The sequence below is a fragment of the Centroberyx gerrardi genome, chromosome 15 (genome assembly GCF_048128805.1).
Source record: "Centroberyx gerrardi isolate f3 chromosome 15, fCenGer3.hap1.cur.20231027, whole genome shotgun sequence".
Classification (NCBI taxonomy): domain Eukaryota; kingdom Metazoa; phylum Chordata; class Actinopteri; order Beryciformes; family Berycidae; genus Centroberyx; species Centroberyx gerrardi.
The window spans coordinates 14,059,275-14,078,567 of NC_136011.1; the positions used below are offsets into that span (position 1 = coordinate 14,059,275).

Genomic DNA, 19,293 nt, shown 5'->3' on the forward strand with positions numbered 1-19,293 from the left:
CCTTTGTTGTTTTGATCAAGCCAAGCATGTTGCTACTAATTACCTCAGACTGGTAGTCAGCTAGGACCCAGGGGAAGACTGGGTACTGCATCAGGTCATTGTACGTCCTCCCAGCTAGGGTGTTCAGATGCATCAAGTACTCAAAGTTGCTTATCTCCCCTCTCTGGAAGACAGACAATAGTAATTTGAAGCAGATAAACACCGCACAAAACATTGGAATACATTTACAAACAAAAGTGGAGCTGGACTACAATTAATGTCATACTTGTTCAACATTTTGGCAGTCATTCAGTGAAGTCAAAGGTGTAAGAATGGAATCTGCAAGCACAAACAACTCAGATAAACTGCATGGATGAAGAACTGTTTATTGGATAGCTGTATTACCTGCCATTTAACCAGAGCCGTCTTCCCGACCACAGGAGTCTTCCTAATGTACGTCAAAAACAAATTCCTTAAATTAGCATCAGAGGCTGATCACTGAGCAATGCCTACCAACACAATGTGCAAGTTTTGGTTGCTCTGTTGCCTAGCAACCAGTGTTGAAATGTAACACTGTATGAGAGTTCTAAAGCAGCAGAGTAGAGGTGAGTGAGTGAGTTCAGGAAATACGAATGTTGTGTACACAGCTGTAAGAACAGTTATGGGAGTGAGGTGAGCTTTCTAGCATAAAGAGTGAATAGTGAATACAGACATGGTAGATGTAGCATATGGTGCCATCTGTAGGCTGTGAGGAAATTTACTTTAGATCACCTAACACTGGCTAGCATGAGGTGTCCGATTAAACTCCCTCAGCAAACTGAGGTGGTCAAAAAGAGAGAGCAATATATTCTTTAGTACAGTGTGTTTTTAGATGAAGTGTTTTGACATGTGGCACCATTGGTGATCATTTCTCCACACAGCAGAAGGTGATGATTGCTTGTCAAACAGGAACAACAACATCACATTTCTGTCACAGTATTTAGTTCACTGAGCGAGGAGAAATATGGATAAGATTTCCTGCTTCCTAGCTAAGGAAGAAGCACAAACTTTTCCAGCAATAGAAGTTTCCTCTCCAGCTGTTTTTTTAATCTAGCTGATCGTTGAAAGACGGTTGTAAGGAGATCTTTTAATAAGCATTCAGTCAAAAGGAGGCATGCAGAAGTTGTACATTGGTAAACTGCTGAGTGCTGCTCTATCAAAATACCTTGTTTCCAATTAAAATACAAGAGCATGTGTTTGGCTAAACAAAAAACAAAATATCTATGCTAAATGACAATGTTGCTGAACATTTCATTAAGCATTTTACTCATGGAACACCTATCTAAACTTGTTTAATCTAAATTAGGAAAACATTCAACCGCTCCTGAAATCTCTTTTCCCTCTGTGGGCCAGTAACATGGCAATAAAGTCCTGGCGCCAAGCGCCCCAGTTGCTAAGTAACGCTATTAAACAAGAGGAACCTTGACTTTCCCTGCTTGGTGGAGAGAGACTGGGGGAAATGTTGATATACAAACAGTGCATTCCTCTTTTCTCTGTACTTCAACATTTTGTAAAAGCAGGTTGCCAACTGTAATTAGTACTACTTTTACATCTTGACCAAGTGTCATGAACTGGAAATCAAATTTGAAGAGCTTCAACATATTGTTGCTATGCAGGAAGAAGCGGAGCTGAACAATATGACTACAGTATGTGAAGTTTTATGGCACAGGACTGAAAGGCTTCTGGCTGGAATGGCCTGTTCCTGGGAGCTGAGGCTACTGGTATGTTTCTGACGCAGAAGACAAGCCCACCTCTTCACATCAACATCCAGATAATATCAACTTAAAATATGGTGAGTACATATCTGCATTTAAGTTTAAAACCTAGATAAGCATTTAAACTAAAATACCTTGATTCAATGGGTTTGAAAACTGAAATACTGATGCATAAATAGTCTTAGCCAGAACGTGAGGGGCTATGTGAAGTGTATCCAATTTCTAACCCCAATAACTCCTGACCAAATTATTTTGTAAAACTACACTAAATCAATCATTGCATTTGGCCCAGTGTATGTTATCTAATTGCAGGTAATAATTTCATGCAATAGTTTTCTATAGGAGGTTATAATGGGAACAAGCACCAGTGGATAACCTCTCTCATCCTGAGGATGATGAATGAGGCGAGAGAGGGCCTTGGGGTGTAACACAGACACAAACACAGACACACACCTTGCTCTTTTAGACAGGGAGGGGAGAAGAGCGCAGCCCTCATCACACTCCCAACACTCCTAACTATCATTTATCAAAGTCCTGATTTGACTCTTTTTGTGCACGCGCAGACACACTGTACAGTATACCCTATGTGAACACACTTGCACGTGGATGTCCAACACATACACACAACCACAGACACACACCCTCCTTGCCTGAAAGAGCCAAACAGCTCAATCAGTTGAATGGTGAGGGAGCATCAGCACTCATTTGTTTTTGCTGTATTACCCAGCGTCGCCTCTCTCCTATTGTTCCCCAGCATTAGCCTTAATTAGAGAGCCGTGCTCTTAAATACCCCCACGGGCAACACTGGGTGAGCAGGCAAGAGTGCAGACATAACACTGCGACACACACACACACACACACACACACACACCACTCAAGCTCTCATTCCCCAGAGAGCATGCTTTCCCCTATTGCCCCAGGCCATACATGAGCCCTTGTATCTGTGTAAATAACATCAGCCCTACGCACACACATACTTACACGTAAACACATGCGTGCGCACACACACAACACATTTATGTGCTATAGTACTGTGTGGTGGTATAGATTAGATAAATTATTGTAAATCAGTCTCTTGAGGGCAACCATCACAAAAGTGAGGCTGAGCTGAAATTCTAAACTAAACCTGCGTACTGTATTTCTCTGTGTATTGCAGCACCATGCCCAAAGGGAAGGCAGCCAAAGGGAAGAAGGTGACCCTCAAGATGGCCAAAAAGGCAGTGTGGGTCACACCAGATGGACGGCGCAGGCTCAGCCTTAGCAACATGGGTATAGCCACCTTCCCCAAGTGTCTCCTCAAACTGACCGGTGTGGACGAGTTGGACCTCAGCCGCAACCTGATACAGAAACTCCCAGATGACATTGGGAACTTCCTGTCACTCAGCTGGCTGGATCTCCATAGCAACAAGCTGGAGGCTGTGCCTGAGTCCATTGGCAAGCTGGTGGGACTGACCCACCTTAACCTCTCCAACAACCGGCTAACCTCCGGAGGGTTGCCCTCTACACTGGGCTCACTTGCCCGCCTGAAGAGTCTCAATCTAGGTTTGAACCGGTTGGATGCCCTGCCTCCCACTATGGTGGCTCTAACTGGCCTCCAGGAGCTGGGCCTGTTTGATAACCTCTTCATCAAGCTACCAGAGTTTGTGAACGTCCTTAGCAGCCTGACTAAGCTGAACACGAAGCGGAACCCCCTGTCCTACGCTCAGGGAGATGGAGGGGAAATGGCAGAGCCGGAGGAGGATATGTACCTGGCCACAGAGAGCGGCCTGTGTAGGACTTGCCTTCGGAGGTGTAAGGAGGAGAGGGAAAGGCAGAAAAGGATGATGAGAGGAGGAGGAGTGTTTGAGGAGAAAAGAAAGAGGACCTACTCAGGACTGATAACACCCAACTCAGTGGCTAAAACCAATCAGGATGTGTGGAGAATAGGACAGAAACACTAACCAAACATTAACCAAATAGCTGCTGACCTCATCTTCTTGGACAATAGAGCCTGATACAAATGTTATTTTTTACACAGCCATTCAAACTGCTCTGCAGAACACATAAATGTATATTATACTTAGCCACATGGCACGCAACTATTTTTAACATGTGTTCCATTTCAATTTATGAAATAAAAAATTGATTATATGTAACTTTCTCTGAATATTGCTGATGCATAATTACCATGACTAACTGATGACACTTACCTGGCATTAGCAATGACCTCAGCAACCCCTCTGCCTTTTAATGATGAAACTACTGAGCACAACCTGCAGAGAGAGAGAGAGAGAGAGAGAGAGAGAGAGAGAGAGAGAGAGAGGAGACAAAGAAGAGAGAAGAGAAGAGAGGAGAAGAGAGAAAATAGAGATCAGAGTTAGAATAAAAACTCCATAGTGAAAAGAAAAACTCTTTAAACCTCCTGTATATCTAAATGCGGTACCTCTTATAAGCAGAGACATGGTCTTTATTCAGGAATACCAGGAAGGCTGAGTGTCCGTTTCTCATGAAGATCTCAAGAGCGTTGTCCTATTGGTGCACCAGAGTAAAGGAGAGGAACACAGTGACTCTCCAGTAAATCAGACACTATGACATTGATTCAAAACTTTTGTATCTAACATTCAGCTAATATTTATCAGACCCTCCCCTTTACATCTGGAATTAACATGCATCCTGATTGAAACCGACTGAAACTTGTGAAACACAAATAAAACAGGTGGCAGGCAGCTCAGATAGCAAGGCATAAATATTATGAGATCAAGTGACATGCACAACAATCAACGTTTTGCAAGGAAAAGATAAATCTGATTTCAATGTGTATGCAGGAGACACATTTCTATGTCAGGTGTAAATGTAATCCAGCTAAATCATGTCTAGACACAATCTGAATATGAGACGTGTGTTAATGGGAGGTGTCAAAGGGGGCCTCAGACGGTCTGACCTCTAAAAGGAAACGCATGAAGCGGGCCTCCTTTATATCCTCATAGAGCCAGCGTCTGCAGCTGGCCGATGGCAGCTCTTTACTCAGCATAGTGGAAATGAAGGAATCCCTCACACTGGCAGAGAGATGGAGAAAAATTATAGGAATGTTGATTGACATCATTGAGTATCTATGATCATTTTATACTTCGCTATAACTGCACATACACATAGGCATGCCACATATGTACATGGGCACACACACACACACACACACACACACACACACACACACACAGCTGTACCTGCTGGGGTGGTGTTTCCTGCAGCAAACATCTCCAGCAGGACTGATAGTGAATTCCTCACACAGGAACAGGCTCTCCTTCCCGAACAGCAGCACCCCCTCTGTCACTTTGAGGCCACTGACCACCACTACACACATCTTAGCTTTCACCTAGAGAGAGAGAGGGAGATAGAGAGGGAGAGAGAGAGAGATACATTAACCCCCATGTGAGCGGCACAATACACATCAGCACATTTCTCTCACGGGACATGGCAGCAGCGCAGGCACTCCAGGCTTTACTTGATTGATCATTTTAATCACATATTTTAATCATTATTAAAACGACACAGTTGAACACTTCATTATCAGAGCTGATTGATGGAGAGGAGAAGGCCTGGCCCCCTTTTCAGCGGTGTGACTGTGCGCCATCCAGACGTTCAGCGCCAAAGTGGACCCACGTGCTGCTTTCAGTGCTGGTTGTAGCTAATGCTAACTGCGTTGTGATAATGTGTGGCTAATTCTATTGTCTCCCCTCATTTCACAGTGAGTGTGTGCACCTGGCTGTCTCCCTGTGTTGGCCCCTCTGCAGGCCCTCTGGGACACAGCGCCCAAAAACCATATGGGGCCCCAACACACCCGCAGGCCCCTCACAATTTATACTAATCAAATCAGACCCCCTACCCCCAGTCGCAGAGTGGCTCTCTCTCACACTCAGTGGAGGAGCAGGCCGTGCCTGGCCATTATTAGGGGAATTAATCACTGCCACACACACAATAGGAAACCTGCTAAGTGATCAGAGCCTCTTGTCTGAATACACACATAAAGACACGGTATGATGGATAATATCACATGTCATGTGAAAATGTTCAGGAGTCAAGGCGAGCGAGTCTAGCCTACATTAATACTTACAGCACAGAAATCATAAGTTGAGCTATATCATTGTCAGATTTTATGGCAATTTCCGTCAGTAAACACAAAATGACATCAGCCCCACTGTGACTAACAATGACTGGATTTCCGAAAAATAGTTAAATTTATTGTTATCAAAGATAAACTAAATACATAACAATAAACTCCTTATTTCCTTATCTCCTTACTGTGCTCTGGACAGATAGGCGTTATCAGTCTGAGGGTGATTTAGCTGATGATGGGAAGAAGGAGAGAAAAGGAGGACTCTTATTGACTGAGAGCCTAATGTCAGACCATTGATTTCTCCCCACACACATTACCGTCATAATCACACTATTGGCGCTGGCAAGCTAATTATGAGTGGGTCTCCCTTTGTGTGTTACTCTGTGTGTGTGTGTGTATGTGTTACTGTGTGTGGTGTGTGTTTGTGCGTGTGTGTGTGTGTGTGTGGGTGTGTGTGCGCGTCTGTGTGTGTGCATTTTTCAGAGCTAATGACTGTGTTCATTTGACAGGAAGCTCAGCAGGACACACACACACACTGAACCACTGCAAGACAACAGGACACACTTGCACACATCACACACTTACTAAGCGGGCATAAGACAGCTTGCATCACCTCCTACTGTTTTTATTAATACTTCTGTCAGAAACATTAAAAGCCGCGGCTGGTTGCCGGAGCGGTGAGAGTCCCTGTCAACATGAGCCTCCATGCCTAACTTGCAGGAAGAAGGAGAAGAGCTGAGCTGGGCTGCAACGTTAAGACATTACACTAATGAGGAAAGATGAGGTTCTGATAGCAGCACTGGGCTATTGGAATCCCTTAGTCTACATCAGATAATTATGATTGTGAATATTAGTAGGGTGAGTAGGAGTTGAGCCTGTCTTTGGGCATGTTGTTGTAATTTTTTCCGAAGGGCCCCTAAACACACCAACACGCCTCCTACGCTACCTCCTCTCCAGGATGCAGCTCCTGCAGGATGATGCGTATGTCGGGGCAGGACTGTGTGTGGGAGCACGGCTCGGGGGCGCAGGGTTCGGGCGGACCCTCGGCGACGGCGGGTGTCTCGTTCAGGACGGGGAAGAAGGTCAGACGATCGCAATCCTGCCCTTCCTCCTCTTCCTCCTCTTTAGCCTCTGCTCCAGCCTCACACAGGATCCTGGGCTCTGCAACATAGGGAACATAAGTTTTTCCCGCTGTACATACAGTAAACACTCACATAGTGATAAAGGTAATAGGAAATTTCTGTCCTTTACCTGCGTCAACTTCTGTTCTACTCCTGCTCTCCTCAGTCATGCCAGTCTTTAAACACAGACCCGAGGTTCCTGGCACCTGTTGTAATCAGAGATGACACCCTTTAGGTTAGGTTGCACGCTAAAAAAAGTTGAACACTAAATGTTTTACAGCTGCATTCCAGGGATCGTACTCTGAATTCATCAAATGAAAGGCCATACCCGCTTGGAGCGTCTCAGAGCCTTCCTGCGGATGCGTGGTCTGGTGCGGTTGGGTCCTTCGGCGGCGTTCTGCACCCACCCTCTGGTCAGCAGCACCCCGGGCCCGGGGCCGAACACAGCTCTCTCCCTCAGCAGCTCCTCCTCCACATGCAGCCACTTGGAGCTCACACGCTCCCACTCACTGGCACATAACTGGGCAGCAGGCAGCAGGCCCATGACGGAGGGAACAGACAGATAAACACTATAAGAGACGTGTCATTCAATCTCATCTAATTTCAACTTCTTTAATTTATTTTAGTGTGTCCATGCATATATTTGTCAAACCTGTAAGTGGTTTGTCCTCATACTCTCGAACATGCTGTGGCCTCTCTGTCGATGAGACTCCATGCAGGACAGAAACTCCTGCAAAGAAAGAAGAGTCACCTGATGGGCGCAAATGAAAAGAATGGGCCAAGCAATCACTCCTCCTCTAGCTCATATTGTACACACACACACACACAAACATCATCTTTACCCCACGGAGATTGTATATTCATGATGGTATTGTTCTTTCCTCATGCAATTACAATGCATTCATACAATTACATCTGGTCTAAATTGCATTCACTGGGCAAAATAAGCTAGTGGCTACAGTCTTACAATAACCCTGTCTGGAAATGTAATCATTTGTTGGTGTGATCTAATTAACATAAACATTAATATCACTGAGCCACGCCACAGTTAAGGGCAAGGTGTGTGTGCCTTGTGTGTGCATCTATGTGTGCGTGTGTGTATGTGTGCCTCATTGATTGAATAATAAAAAAAAAACAAATAGAAAAAACCCAAAACATAGCTGTGTTGACACTGCAGGATGCTTGTGTTCAGCGGACACACTGGGCTCATATTCTGACTGTTAACTGCTTCATTAAGCCCATCATCACAGCAGTGCTCACTGAGAGACTAGTGAAACAACATGTGTCCATCCTTACAGCTGACCCAGGAAAGCCATTTAATTGACTGAATGAACATGCAGTAACTCTTTTTATATCGAGAGTCTTATTTACAGATGCTAGTACTGCGTTTTGAGGTACAACCCCATGAATGCCATAACTGATTCCAAGTACAAAAAAAGTGACTACTTTGAAACGCTTTAGTGATACAAGATATGCAAAAAACGTATGACACAATTTTAGAAAAATCCATGCATAAATGTTGACGACAAACTTTATCAAGCCCTCTGGAGAATGAAAACTGTTTCTCTAAATGGCTGCCTGCCTATCCAAATGAGGAGTTATGGAGAGAAACAAATAAAGGAGTAATTTGAGGGGAGATTATAGAAATATTACAGACAGAAAAGAGAGTAATAATGAAGTTTGCAAACTAGAGCCGTGTTGTCACAGATAAACAGCAAGTCGGCGTCATCATCTCCTAATTTCATTCCTTTATTTGGACAAACATAAGTAATATATAGCATTAATTACCCTATTTAGCAGATAGGAACCTCATTGGCTTTTTAAACGCTGCATTAAATACATAACTCATCTCTTCCCCTCTGCAATTAACATCAGAACATCACACTCATTTCCATTTTAATGACTTCCCAACAATACGCCACCTTTGATGATAAGGCAACATAATGTCAACTTCATTCTGGGCTGGCAGTGAATGTGTAATGAACTTAACGTGATCATTAGTGCTGTTAATTATCTTTCTAATATGAGGACACAGATATGATTATGGAAACTGCATTCGCTGATGAAATAAATCTCTAGAAGCTTTGCACTGAAGCTTGACTGAGGACAGAGTCTGTCTATCAGTCGCTATATTCCCATTCATTACCTACAGTAGGCTTTAAAACGCTTTTCTTGTGCAATAAAAATACTGTGGACATCTGAGACCCAGAGACTACGCTCAGTGTAGAAATATATCACTGTGCATCCAATGGCTGAAACAGCCATAAGCATCTCTAATGACTTTCCAAATAAAGGTCATAAGTTGGTGATCCAGAAATTAATTAATGACTCACTTGTTTCTTCATGGGGATGGATGGACAAATGAGCAGACTGGCTGACCAACCAGTAGACATTTAGATATCACTTATTGAACAAGACGCTCTCGCTCTGTGCTGCAACCTACCCAGTGCGATGCAACACACTGCAGAGCTTGCTCCCGGTCCAAAGGAAGCAAACTTCCCTCCCTCTTCTTGCCTGCCTCTCAGACGGAAAAACAATTCATCACCCTCACTGATAGCCTGTCAAAGACTGATATGATAAAGAATAACATCAAATGAATAATGTTTTCATCAGATTGGTACCACTATAATTGCCAACCCGATTTCTGTGGGCAAGAGACACACACAAACAAGAACACACACGCGCTTTGTGGGGGTGAGACAGACATGCAGACGCGGTAATTTCATGCCTGTGTGCCTGAGTAATATGTCCCCGCTCCCTGCTCCAGATGGCGCGACGTCTTAAGCGTTGTGGGGGAACTAATGATGTGGGCCACGTGTTTCGGGGGGAAAAACAACAATAAACGCGTCTTTAACCTTCAGCAGCAAACAGTGTGTTGTAGCGAGTGTTCCCCTGGATGGGCCTAACAGATATCAATTACTCTGCCCACTCAGGGGCAATCAGCTGTGATAATCCAAATCCATTTAAAGAAATAATCAAACACCCCCACAGGGCTGGATGGCCCACAGCACAAACACAACAGTGACTTTGGGAAGAGTGTTTGTGGCACAATGCTCTGGGATGTGGGGACACCTGGGAGTCAGATATGTCAGAAAGGTAATGACCCCACACTCCTTGAAGGAGACAACACGCAAACGCATACGCAAACTATCTCTCTGTCCAATAGACACCCCGGAAGCAGCTCTCTACCCTGTTTTGTGCTCAAGAACCACACATTCAGGGAGTGTGAGTGTGTTAGTTACCTCTACTGTGGCTGACTCTCTGCCCAGTCTGCCCAGCGCTGAGCGAACAGCACTACTGATCAGACCGGGCTTCTTCTGAGCGCTGCTGGCCAGCTTCTTCTTCTGAGTCTCTGACAAGACATTTTACACACACATACAAATGTCAAGAACTGTATTATTATTAGCAGTATTAGTATTAGTAGTAGTCATACTAGTAGTAGTGGCATAAAACTAGCTAACCTGTGTATATCTGCCAGGCTTTATGTGCCGTCTCCTCCCACAAAGGACTAATATCAGTCATGCTGACTGGCCCCGTCCGTGCTGCGTTATTGGCTGAGATCTCTATCTTATAGGTGTCCTCAAGGATGTGTCGCCTCTCCATCATGATCTTAGACCAGCAGGCCTCCACCAAGGATACCAGTTCACTCTCATCTGGAACACACACACACACACACACACACACACACACACACACACACACACACACACACACACACACACACACACACACACACACACGTTAGTTCTGAACTCTCAAGTGACACAATGAACTTCCATACATTTAGTACATCAGCAAAAACCTCAACCAGATAAAAAGCGATAAGCGTAAATGAACATAGCTCCCTGTACCTGTGGCAGAATCTGCTCTGTGGTTGACGGGTGCAGAGCGTTCGGTTTTGAAAGGAAACAGGTGAGAAAGTTTTTTCCTGTCGTGCCCTTTCTGTACCTCACATCCAAAACCATTGGGGTAGCTGTAAAACACAACGTGCATAAACACTCATAAATGGATCCATGTTTTGACTATACACATTTGTCTGTGTCTGTGTGTGTGTTTTCTTTTTCACCATACCTGCCGGACCGTATCAATAATAGACAATGAAGGAGGCAGGTAACGAAGGTCACATTTGCATTGTACGTTGCCATGACGACATCCCAGCGGTCCATGATGACTCGTAAAGTCCTGATGACCACTTCCTGCTCTACTAGGGAATGTCGAGGTTGAGACAGGTAATAAAGAAGGACTTTATTGGTGCATGAGTAGAGGGCTGACACTGTCATCTCTTTCTGGGATTGGCCTTTCTCCAGTGCCTGAAAATATACAGCAGTGTATCAGTTATCAGTAAGATAAGATAACATAAGACAAAACTTTAGTGATCTTGTGGGGTAATTGGGGCCTTGCCATAGCAAGGAATAGGATATAGATAAAAAATACTATGAACATATTGAATATTAAAGATACAGCGACTACATCATGCTAATCCGGGGCTCCCGCTGGTTTGAAAGAATTATCGCCACTGACAGATTTACAGATTAACGGATGTCTGCAGTTTACAGATTTATGAATTTGCAGTCCAGTGCAAGAGCATGTACGCAGGCTGTGCAAATGGGCATTGTTGGCTATCCCCATTATCAGATTATCAGATTTACAGAGCAGACAGTTTGTTTCCAAATTAAGTATTTGTGTGTGTGTGTGTGTGTGTGTGTGTGTGTGTGTGTGTGTGTGTGTGCACAAGTCTCACCACCACAATCTGATCTGCGAGGAAGGTGAGCAAACTCTCTGAGTCCCCCAAAAACATTCCACTGTAAAGTTTCTGCAGCAGTGTCTTACTGAAGAGCACCATGTTCTCCATCAGCGTGGCCATCTGTCCTTCAGGCCTTTGACTCTTGGAGTCTGCGAGAGAAACCCATATATTCAGTTGGGTAAATTTTCTGCATAGACACTAGGTCTACCCAGTGTGAGTTGTGAGGTAACCATGCGTGGTAATTGTACCCTGTGAGTTGAGATGCGTGTAGTTTTCCTCCTCATGGCTGAGAATGTGGATGATGTCCATGAGAAACTCCAGCAGCTCAGTCTGGAAACTCTGTCTCTGCTCCACCGACGCTCCATCTGGGGAGAACTATAACATCTATTTCTTAGTTAGAAAATATGACGTGACACTATTTTGTAACTAATAAACAATAAATAGATAGGATACTAAATAGATACTGATAGGATACTGACTGACTCTTCCTTCTACTGTTCTATATTAAGAGCAACGCCTCATCTTAAATTGTTGGAGCATCGATCACCCTTCCACTGAGAATTGTAACGCATACAGAAGGGTGGTGTGTGTGTGTGTGTGTGTGTGTGTTTCAGCTTGGCAAGCTGAAACCACCTCTCCAGAGATCTAGGTCAAGGCCTATGGGTGTCGTCTCTCTCCTAGTGGTGACTGATTCTATCAAGACTACCTTGGCTCTCTGCCTAATCCAGTAAATGAGCAAAGAGTGGCACCTTCTGGAGAAGAGAGAATTCTGCAGTATTACAGTGAAGAGGCTTTTCCAATGTGAATGTACTATATGCATTAATGTGTGTGTGTATGTACGTACGTAGGTATGTATGTAAATATGTATGTATTTATGTGTATATATATATTTGTAGATATGTAAGTGTACATAAATGGTTGAATGGTTGCTTGTGTTTATATGTGTGTGTGTGTGTGTGTGTGTTGTGTGTGTGTGTGTGTGTGTGTGTGTGTATTCACTCACCTCCAGCAGCAGCAACAGAGGGTGTGTGTTGCTGTTGGCAGGAACATTAAGGAGACTGTCCATCAGCAGAATACGGATGAAGTCGCACACTGGCTTCCTGGTTGGATGACTCCCGGATGCCACCTCACCCTCACCCTCACCCATGACGCCAGGCTCAACCCCTTCCTGAAAGAAGTGGACAAACAGCGAATGAGGACCGGTGGGATTTCATGAATGCACACCAGAGAGCGACGCACAAACCTCTGCAGTGTCCAGGGGGTACACAACGGCAGCGAGCGCATGGAGGAACTCTGGTGACACCCACAGCGGGTCTCTGGGCCGCAGGCTATGGAGTAGACACAGGAACTGCATCACACTCCCTGGGAACTGCAACTCCCATGATGCACCATTGTCTGACGATCTCTTGGCAGAAGGGACAGGCTGTTACAATGAGAAAAGAGATAAAAGTGAAATGTATTTTACATTCTATTATTCGTTCGCCATTCAAGAGTTGTGCAAAAAAAAAAAAATGTTCTTACTTGAGTGATGATGACTTTGACTAGTTCCAGCAGTATGGTGGCAGCCTCAAGACAGAGCTGATGAACAGGAGCGTCTGCTTGGCTGTCAATCAATGACTGTAGGATGTCATCCAAATGCACCTGCAGATGACACATAATGAGATGACGGTGATAATGATGATGAAGACAAAGATGTGCAATATAATTTACAAATCTGTCAGTGTAGTGCATAAAAGTTTCATCCACCCGACTCCTCACCTTTCCCTCAGCAGTGTGGCTGACCTTCTTCCCCAGCAGTAGAGCAGCCAGCGCTCCATACACTTGAGCCACGTGAGACTGGCTGACCAGCAGCCCTTGTAGGACATCAAAGCCTGGACATGTGGTGCTCTGGCACTCATGAGACCAAGAATGGGCCCGGAGGTTGTCTGGTGACAGGATCAAAACATAAATGACAAAAGTTATTGTAGGATGAACAGCTGAGCAAATAGCGTGCTGGCCACACTATGATAACAGACTTAAAGGACTGTGATTAGTTATCCAAGGTTATGTTTATACCCATGACAACAAAGGGTTCCTCCATGCCCTCTACGAGTGTTCCTGGTATCACACCGTCTCTGAAGCTGCTCTGCTGGCTGTGACGGGACAGGAGGTGTGTGAGCAGGATGAGGCCCAGCTTCAAGGTGGAGGGGTGCAGGTGAGGCTGCAGGAACAGCAGGAACCAATCGCTGCCCAGCGCCTGGAACAAGGCTTTCTGCTGGCTAGTGAGGAACAAGACCATTATTCTGCCTCAGCATTATGGCACATAAAATACTAAGAGAAATATGTTTTGAGTCCAGTTTTGGTACTAAGGAATCTATGGCTAAGTAGTAAAAGCATTATCCCCCCTGTGAGGGGTTTACCAACTTAGGTTAGCGCTACTCACTCTTTGATTAGGGGCGGTGAGGTGAGGATTTCGCAGAGAGAGAGCAACAGCTGGTTGCGGATCCAAATGGGGCTGGCTGGAGCCGAGCTCTGAGCTACAGAACAGAGAAGACAGGACCAAGTCACCACAGATGATGACTTGTGTGACTTTGCCCACACATCAGTCAGTTTGCGTGGTGTTTTACCACAGTAGTTGTTGAAGAGTGTGTCCATGTACCTGCTGTATCCTCAGGAAGACAGCTGTCAGATATCCCATGGCCTTCACTCACATCACTAAGAGGAGGGAGTGTGTAGACCAGGAAGAGTCCAAGTCTGACCAAACATAAACATACATTTTAGGTATATAATGTGGCTATTCCAATAACTTAATCTGAAAACCATATAAGACAGAACACATAAGAGTATCTTGGTGTAACTACTGTATCCCTTTTCTGTACCTGCTTATGTCTGCAGGGTTGAAGTGCCCTTTCAGGAGCCGTGTGACGATGCAGGAAATGACCTTAATCTTCCGATAGGTCACAGCAGGGTCAGAAAGCTGGAAGAGCAGCTTAGATAGCAGGCCGACACCGTGCATGACCTCTGCATTACTACTGTCACTACAGGATGTGGAGAGATATAGAGAGAGAAACAGAGAGAGCGTTAATATCAATCACAATCTGTTCCCACAGACAGAAAATCTAATTCAGCAATTCAAGCACTCATTCAGTCACGCTCTTCTCTTCAGCCTCTATGACTGATTCTGTTGTACATTCCCTTGACTGTCTCTGTTGTACATTTCCGTGATATTGATGACAGGGTGCTGCAGATGTTGACAGAACAGCCGATAAGGTCTGTCGTCAAACCTGAACAAGAGCCTCACTTGTTCCCTTCTCAGAATGTTATATAACTTCTGTGAGCCATGTGAGGTAAATATATTAGATTAGAGCGACAACATATTTTGTGGTCTCTGGTCGCATCAGGACACATTGTATATATTCAGACCACTTGATTTTGTACTGATGGCTCCAAACATTACCTTGAGGATTTCAGGATTTCAGCAAAGTGATTCAGAACTGAAAGGTCCAGATTATCTGATGTGTTCTGCCACACCTGAAAACAAAGTGTGTAATAATGATTCAGTACAAGAAACATTAACTATAAGCCTCCAAACACAGTACAACATTCCCAATCAATATGGATGGACATGAAAAAATATATTTTTCCACAGAACTGCTGTCCTAGGATGCATACCTCTAGGTCACACAGCAGGGCCTGGAAGGCGGGTTTATGGTGTAGACAAACAGACCCAGAGCTCAGCTCCACTGAGCTGGAGAGATACAGAACCAGCTGAAATGTTCTGTTGCTGACCAGATTGCTCTTCGTCTTCAGCAGGAACGCTAGCAGCTACAAGGAGAGTAAATTATGAATGAGAACGCCCTGAGCAAAACACGTTTGAACTGTAAGATTTTCATGTATGTACGTATCTATACTCTGGTGAGTTCAGTATGATCCGACAGACCTTATATCCATTGATGCGGGTCATTTCCTGCTGCATGGCGGTGCTGGTCTCCAGCACAGACAGAAGAACTTTCACAGCTGCGTACAGAGAACTATCATCTGGCGCCATAGCAACCAGGCTGAGAACCACTGCAGGCCCGCCGACATACAGGAACCCATTAGTCGCACTGTTGGGGGTAAAGGTACGCACACCTAGAAGAAGAGGGTCCGTAAGCTTACCAAGTGTACCTTCAGGAATCAAATAAAAAAAAAAACAATGAAACATTTTCCAAGAGTACTAGAATACTATATTTACCAAAGTGTCCAACCAGGGCCGCTCCTATGGTGCGAGCTGTACCACTGAGGTGCTGGCTGATGTTTTGAGCTAGGAACACGGGGGTGGACTGATCCCGTGATGTTATCCCCATCTGTAATTATACATATTGATTAGCACAGTATACCTAAACAACAAACACACAGACTCGACCTCGGATCCACCTAACCTCTTTAGCGATGAGTCTGCAGTCCACTTCATTGTAATCCTCTCTGATCTGTGCGACAGTTGTTAGTGTCGCAATGGCTGGGTTGATGCCAAACGATATCCTCTCCTCAGGAACCAGCCTGACAGGGAGAGGCTCAGCATCTGGTTTATGGCCTGGACACAAACAAGGAGGTAGATGATAGAGTTAGGTTCAGTAGAGCTGCCTTACAAAACTGTAACTTCAAGAGAAAAGACTAAACAACAGGCACTTGAGTTTCCAAATGTCCTGCTATAATTACTGTGATATAATAAACATAACCAGTTGTGCTAATGAGGTCATTAATTAATGTATTAATTAGCAAATACTTTTATGTCAGCATATTTGTCTTCACATAACACATGGGCGGTATTAATATGAACTTTGTATATCGAGTTCTAGAAGTTTCTGTTCTGTTTTTAATATGCAAATTTATGCAGCAAGGTGCTCCAAAATCTAATCAGATCATCTACTCTATAATGGGTACCTGTGGTGTGAGTATGAAGTAAGTTGTTGTTGTTCTTGAGTTATTGTGGTCACAAGAATGTGTCTAAACACAGACAGACGCCACCATGACAACATAATGTCCCACATCATGTACCATGGTGGCAGGACATAAAAATAACATGAAACAAACAAAATAATTAAAATAACCAAGCAAAAATAACTTGATTGTGGTTCTTCAGTGTACTAATCTAGGACCGCAGGTCTTGTTTCCAGACCCAATAAACTTCACTATAATTTACGCTCTTATCCAGGGTGATTCCTATTCACAGCTATATACTATGAACACAGAACCAAGACTTTGTGAAAACACAACATAACTGAATATCACATTCCTATTATGACACAGCTCTCGTTCAGATCACTGACTCACCCATGTTGCGCAGAGCCAGGAAGTTGCCCAGATAGGCGGTGCCTTGTGTGTAGATGGCTGCCACAGCTTCAGGGCTCAAAACCTCCTCAAACAGGTATGTAGGACCGACTCGCCACACCAGAGCAGCGTGCTCCTTCCAGAGAGACGGCGTTCCAATCAGTGCACACACATCGATCACAGCTGTGGGATCCATGGAGACATACTGGCCCGGGAATGGCTGAATATACCGCATCTGACAGAAAATATAAAGAAGTGAGATTTTATCCACTTTATCACAAACTTACAGTCAAATGCTTATGATGCATTATGAATAGATAAGCGCCAGATTGGACCAAGGAACAGTTAAATCATCAGCCCCACAGTCATCCTCTCTTCTCCTCTACCTTTCCTGTCCCCACTGCCTTGCCGTTGAAGTAGGCCGAGACCCGGCAGCTCTTTTTCACGTCCTTGGCCATGACCAGAGTCAGATGGTGCCACTGACCTGGGACCAGCATACTGGAGCAGCGAAACCTCAGTGAGGTGGGCAGAGCACTGGGGGTGCACACCTCTGGCTCCATCATGTCTGGTAAACAGGCAAGGAGAAAGTGAGTCAGCCGAACTCTGCAGTAAAAACTGATAACATAACTCTTGTCCAGTGCAGTGCAGACTCAAACACAAATGATAAGGAGTAGCCATTATGTTATGTTTTATCTTGGACAGCCCAACAGAGTTTGTGTAACCTAAAAAGCTAAAATTTCTTTGACGGCAATTGATATATATTATGTAAAGTTCACCCAGGGCAAATATTGACAGAATCTTTACCCAGGAATGTGAATGCCTCCTCCTCTGTGGAGATGACCAGACATCCGTCGTAGGCTGAGAAGGAGATAGACAGACAGATGTACTGCTGCTCAGCCCGGGACATGTGGCGGACCACAGACAGCAGTCGGATAGGGTGGGAATCACAGGCTGAACTGAACCTGTTGATCTGGAACCAGCAGGAATATGAAAGACCCGCAGTAGGGGGAAAACCACGACAGTCTGAAAATGAGACAGAGATGATTGAGAAATTGTTTACATTTATTTACAAATACGTGAATATTGTACGATCAAATTCCTCTCTTACCTCCTCCTATTCCACCTGTTGAGATTGAATCAGCATTCACTCCTTTCACCGTGGCCAGAGAGGGCAGGAACAGACAGCTGCAAACACATTGACACATGCCAACAGTTTATAAGAGTAATTTAAAGCCAAACCCCACTAAATCCTCAAGTACTTTTTCTGCACATACTGTTTGTATGGCCTGTATGTATCTGTGTATCTGTATCTACAATCTGACATGTAAGAGAGCTAGCAATGCACATTTGTTAAACATTCTATATTTCCATATTTCATATATTCTCATATGTCCTTACACCATATTTTTACATCAAACATATTTGTCATATTTTACATTCATTTTTCTTTGTCTCAGTATGTTATACTGCCTATTTTGCACACTCTGCATATATGCTATATTATGTTTTTTTGTCATATCTTTTTTTTTTCATATATATTTTTACTTAGTATGCTTTAGTGTTGCAATTGTCGCTTGTGCTACGTTTAGTACTCCCCATTTGCTCTATTCTTATTTATACCCTATTTGTTCTTTTCTTTGCTGGATCTTATCATTTGCTGCAATGACCCAATTCCTCCACAGGGATCATTAAAGTTTCATCTAATCATCTAATCTAGTCTAATGGATACTGTATGATCCCACTGAACAGTGGCCTCACCCATATCCACTCTCACTCATGTCAAACTCTACGAAGGCAGGTGAGGTGGAGAGTCGGTGGGGTCTGAAGCTGCGTGGTGATGTCATGGACACCAGACTGATGATCTGGTGAAGGGGGAGCGGAGAGCCCACAGAGGATTCACAGGGAACGGGAGAACGCAACAGGCTGAAGGTCCGCTTCAGTGTCTTTACTGAAGATCCTGATGAGCCGTCTGCCTCTGTGCTGTGATCTGAGGGACACAATAGGAATAGCATCCAGTGCCTGGACTGAAGACTCGATGTGGTGTTTGAACATCAAGAAAAAACAATGTAAATCTCAGAGGTTTAAATCTAACAATGCATCTGTAATCTAGGAAACAACAGAAAGAGAAAAGCTATGGACCAAAAATGAACAATTATCATATGTAATAAAAAACAAATATCTACCATCCGAGACAGGATTAGTGTGTAGTTGGTGACCTTCTAGTTCAGGGGGCATGGACATTTTGTCAGCTAAGCACATGAGAGGGTCTCCTAAACACAGGAACTTCCTGAGGAAAAACAGATAGCACCAAAC

At 44.2% G+C, this 19,293-nt stretch overlaps 2 protein-coding genes across 2 annotated transcripts in view; one reads left to right on the top strand and one right to left on the bottom strand.

The window, feature by feature from the left end:
- Positions 1-19,293, bottom strand: part of wdfy4 (WDFY family member 4) — a 41,930-nt gene that overhangs the window by 10,221 nt on the left and 12,416 nt on the right. The window contains exons 17-51 of the mRNA XM_078288667.1: positions 19,164-19,267; positions 18,739-18,967; positions 18,089-18,165; positions 17,785-18,003; positions 17,367-17,545; positions 16,984-17,215; positions 16,092-16,243; positions 15,905-16,016; positions 15,611-15,801; positions 15,343-15,495; positions 15,128-15,201; positions 14,550-14,708; positions 14,330-14,424; positions 14,114-14,207; positions 13,747-13,949; positions 13,450-13,616; positions 13,213-13,332; positions 12,935-13,114; positions 12,695-12,859; positions 11,940-12,066; positions 11,689-11,840; positions 11,019-11,257; positions 10,799-10,920; positions 10,409-10,600; positions 10,190-10,299; positions 7,600-7,677; positions 7,276-7,467; positions 7,078-7,153; positions 6,773-6,987; positions 4,937-5,085; positions 4,654-4,768; positions 4,156-4,241; positions 3,923-3,985; positions 385-427; positions 44-163 (exon numbers count right to left, since the gene is read on the bottom strand). Of these exons, the coding sequence (XP_078144793.1) occupies positions 44-163; positions 385-427; positions 3,923-3,985; positions 4,156-4,241; positions 4,654-4,768; positions 4,937-5,085; positions 6,773-6,987; positions 7,078-7,153; positions 7,276-7,467; positions 7,600-7,677; positions 10,190-10,299; positions 10,409-10,600; positions 10,799-10,920; positions 11,019-11,257; positions 11,689-11,840; positions 11,940-12,066; positions 12,695-12,859; positions 12,935-13,114; positions 13,213-13,332; positions 13,450-13,616; positions 13,747-13,949; positions 14,114-14,207; positions 14,330-14,424; positions 14,550-14,708; positions 15,128-15,201; positions 15,343-15,495; positions 15,611-15,801; positions 15,905-16,016; positions 16,092-16,243; positions 16,984-17,215; positions 17,367-17,545; positions 17,785-18,003; positions 18,089-18,165; positions 18,739-18,967; positions 19,164-19,267 (4,984 nt within the window). The remainder of the gene's footprint in view (positions 1-43; positions 164-384; positions 428-3,922; positions 3,986-4,155; positions 4,242-4,653; positions 4,769-4,936; positions 5,086-6,772; positions 6,988-7,077; positions 7,154-7,275; positions 7,468-7,599; positions 7,678-10,189; positions 10,300-10,408; positions 10,601-10,798; positions 10,921-11,018; positions 11,258-11,688; positions 11,841-11,939; positions 12,067-12,694; positions 12,860-12,934; positions 13,115-13,212; positions 13,333-13,449; positions 13,617-13,746; positions 13,950-14,113; positions 14,208-14,329; positions 14,425-14,549; positions 14,709-15,127; positions 15,202-15,342; positions 15,496-15,610; positions 15,802-15,904; positions 16,017-16,091; positions 16,244-16,983; positions 17,216-17,366; positions 17,546-17,784; positions 18,004-18,088; positions 18,166-18,738; positions 18,968-19,163; positions 19,268-19,293) is intronic.
- Positions 2,894-3,673, top strand: lrrc18a (leucine rich repeat containing 18a). Its single transcript, XM_071912764.1, has 2 exons — positions 2,894-3,477; positions 3,523-3,673. The coding sequence occupies exons 1-2, from the start codon at positions 2,894-2,896 to the stop codon at positions 3,671-3,673; spliced, it is 735 nt and encodes a 244-aa protein (XP_071768865.1).

What these genes read in the sequence shown, in the direction of transcription:
- lrrc18a (XM_071912764.1), top strand. Translation starts at nt 2,894, where the DNA reads ATGCCCAAAGGGAAGGCAGCCAAAGGGAAGAAGGTGACCCTCAAGATG. An exon ending in GCAGAGCCGGAGGAGGATAT is followed by an intron (nt 3,478 to 3,522) that starts GTACCTGGCCAC and finishes TTGCCTTCGGAG; the next exon opens with GTGTAAGGAGGAGAGGGAAA.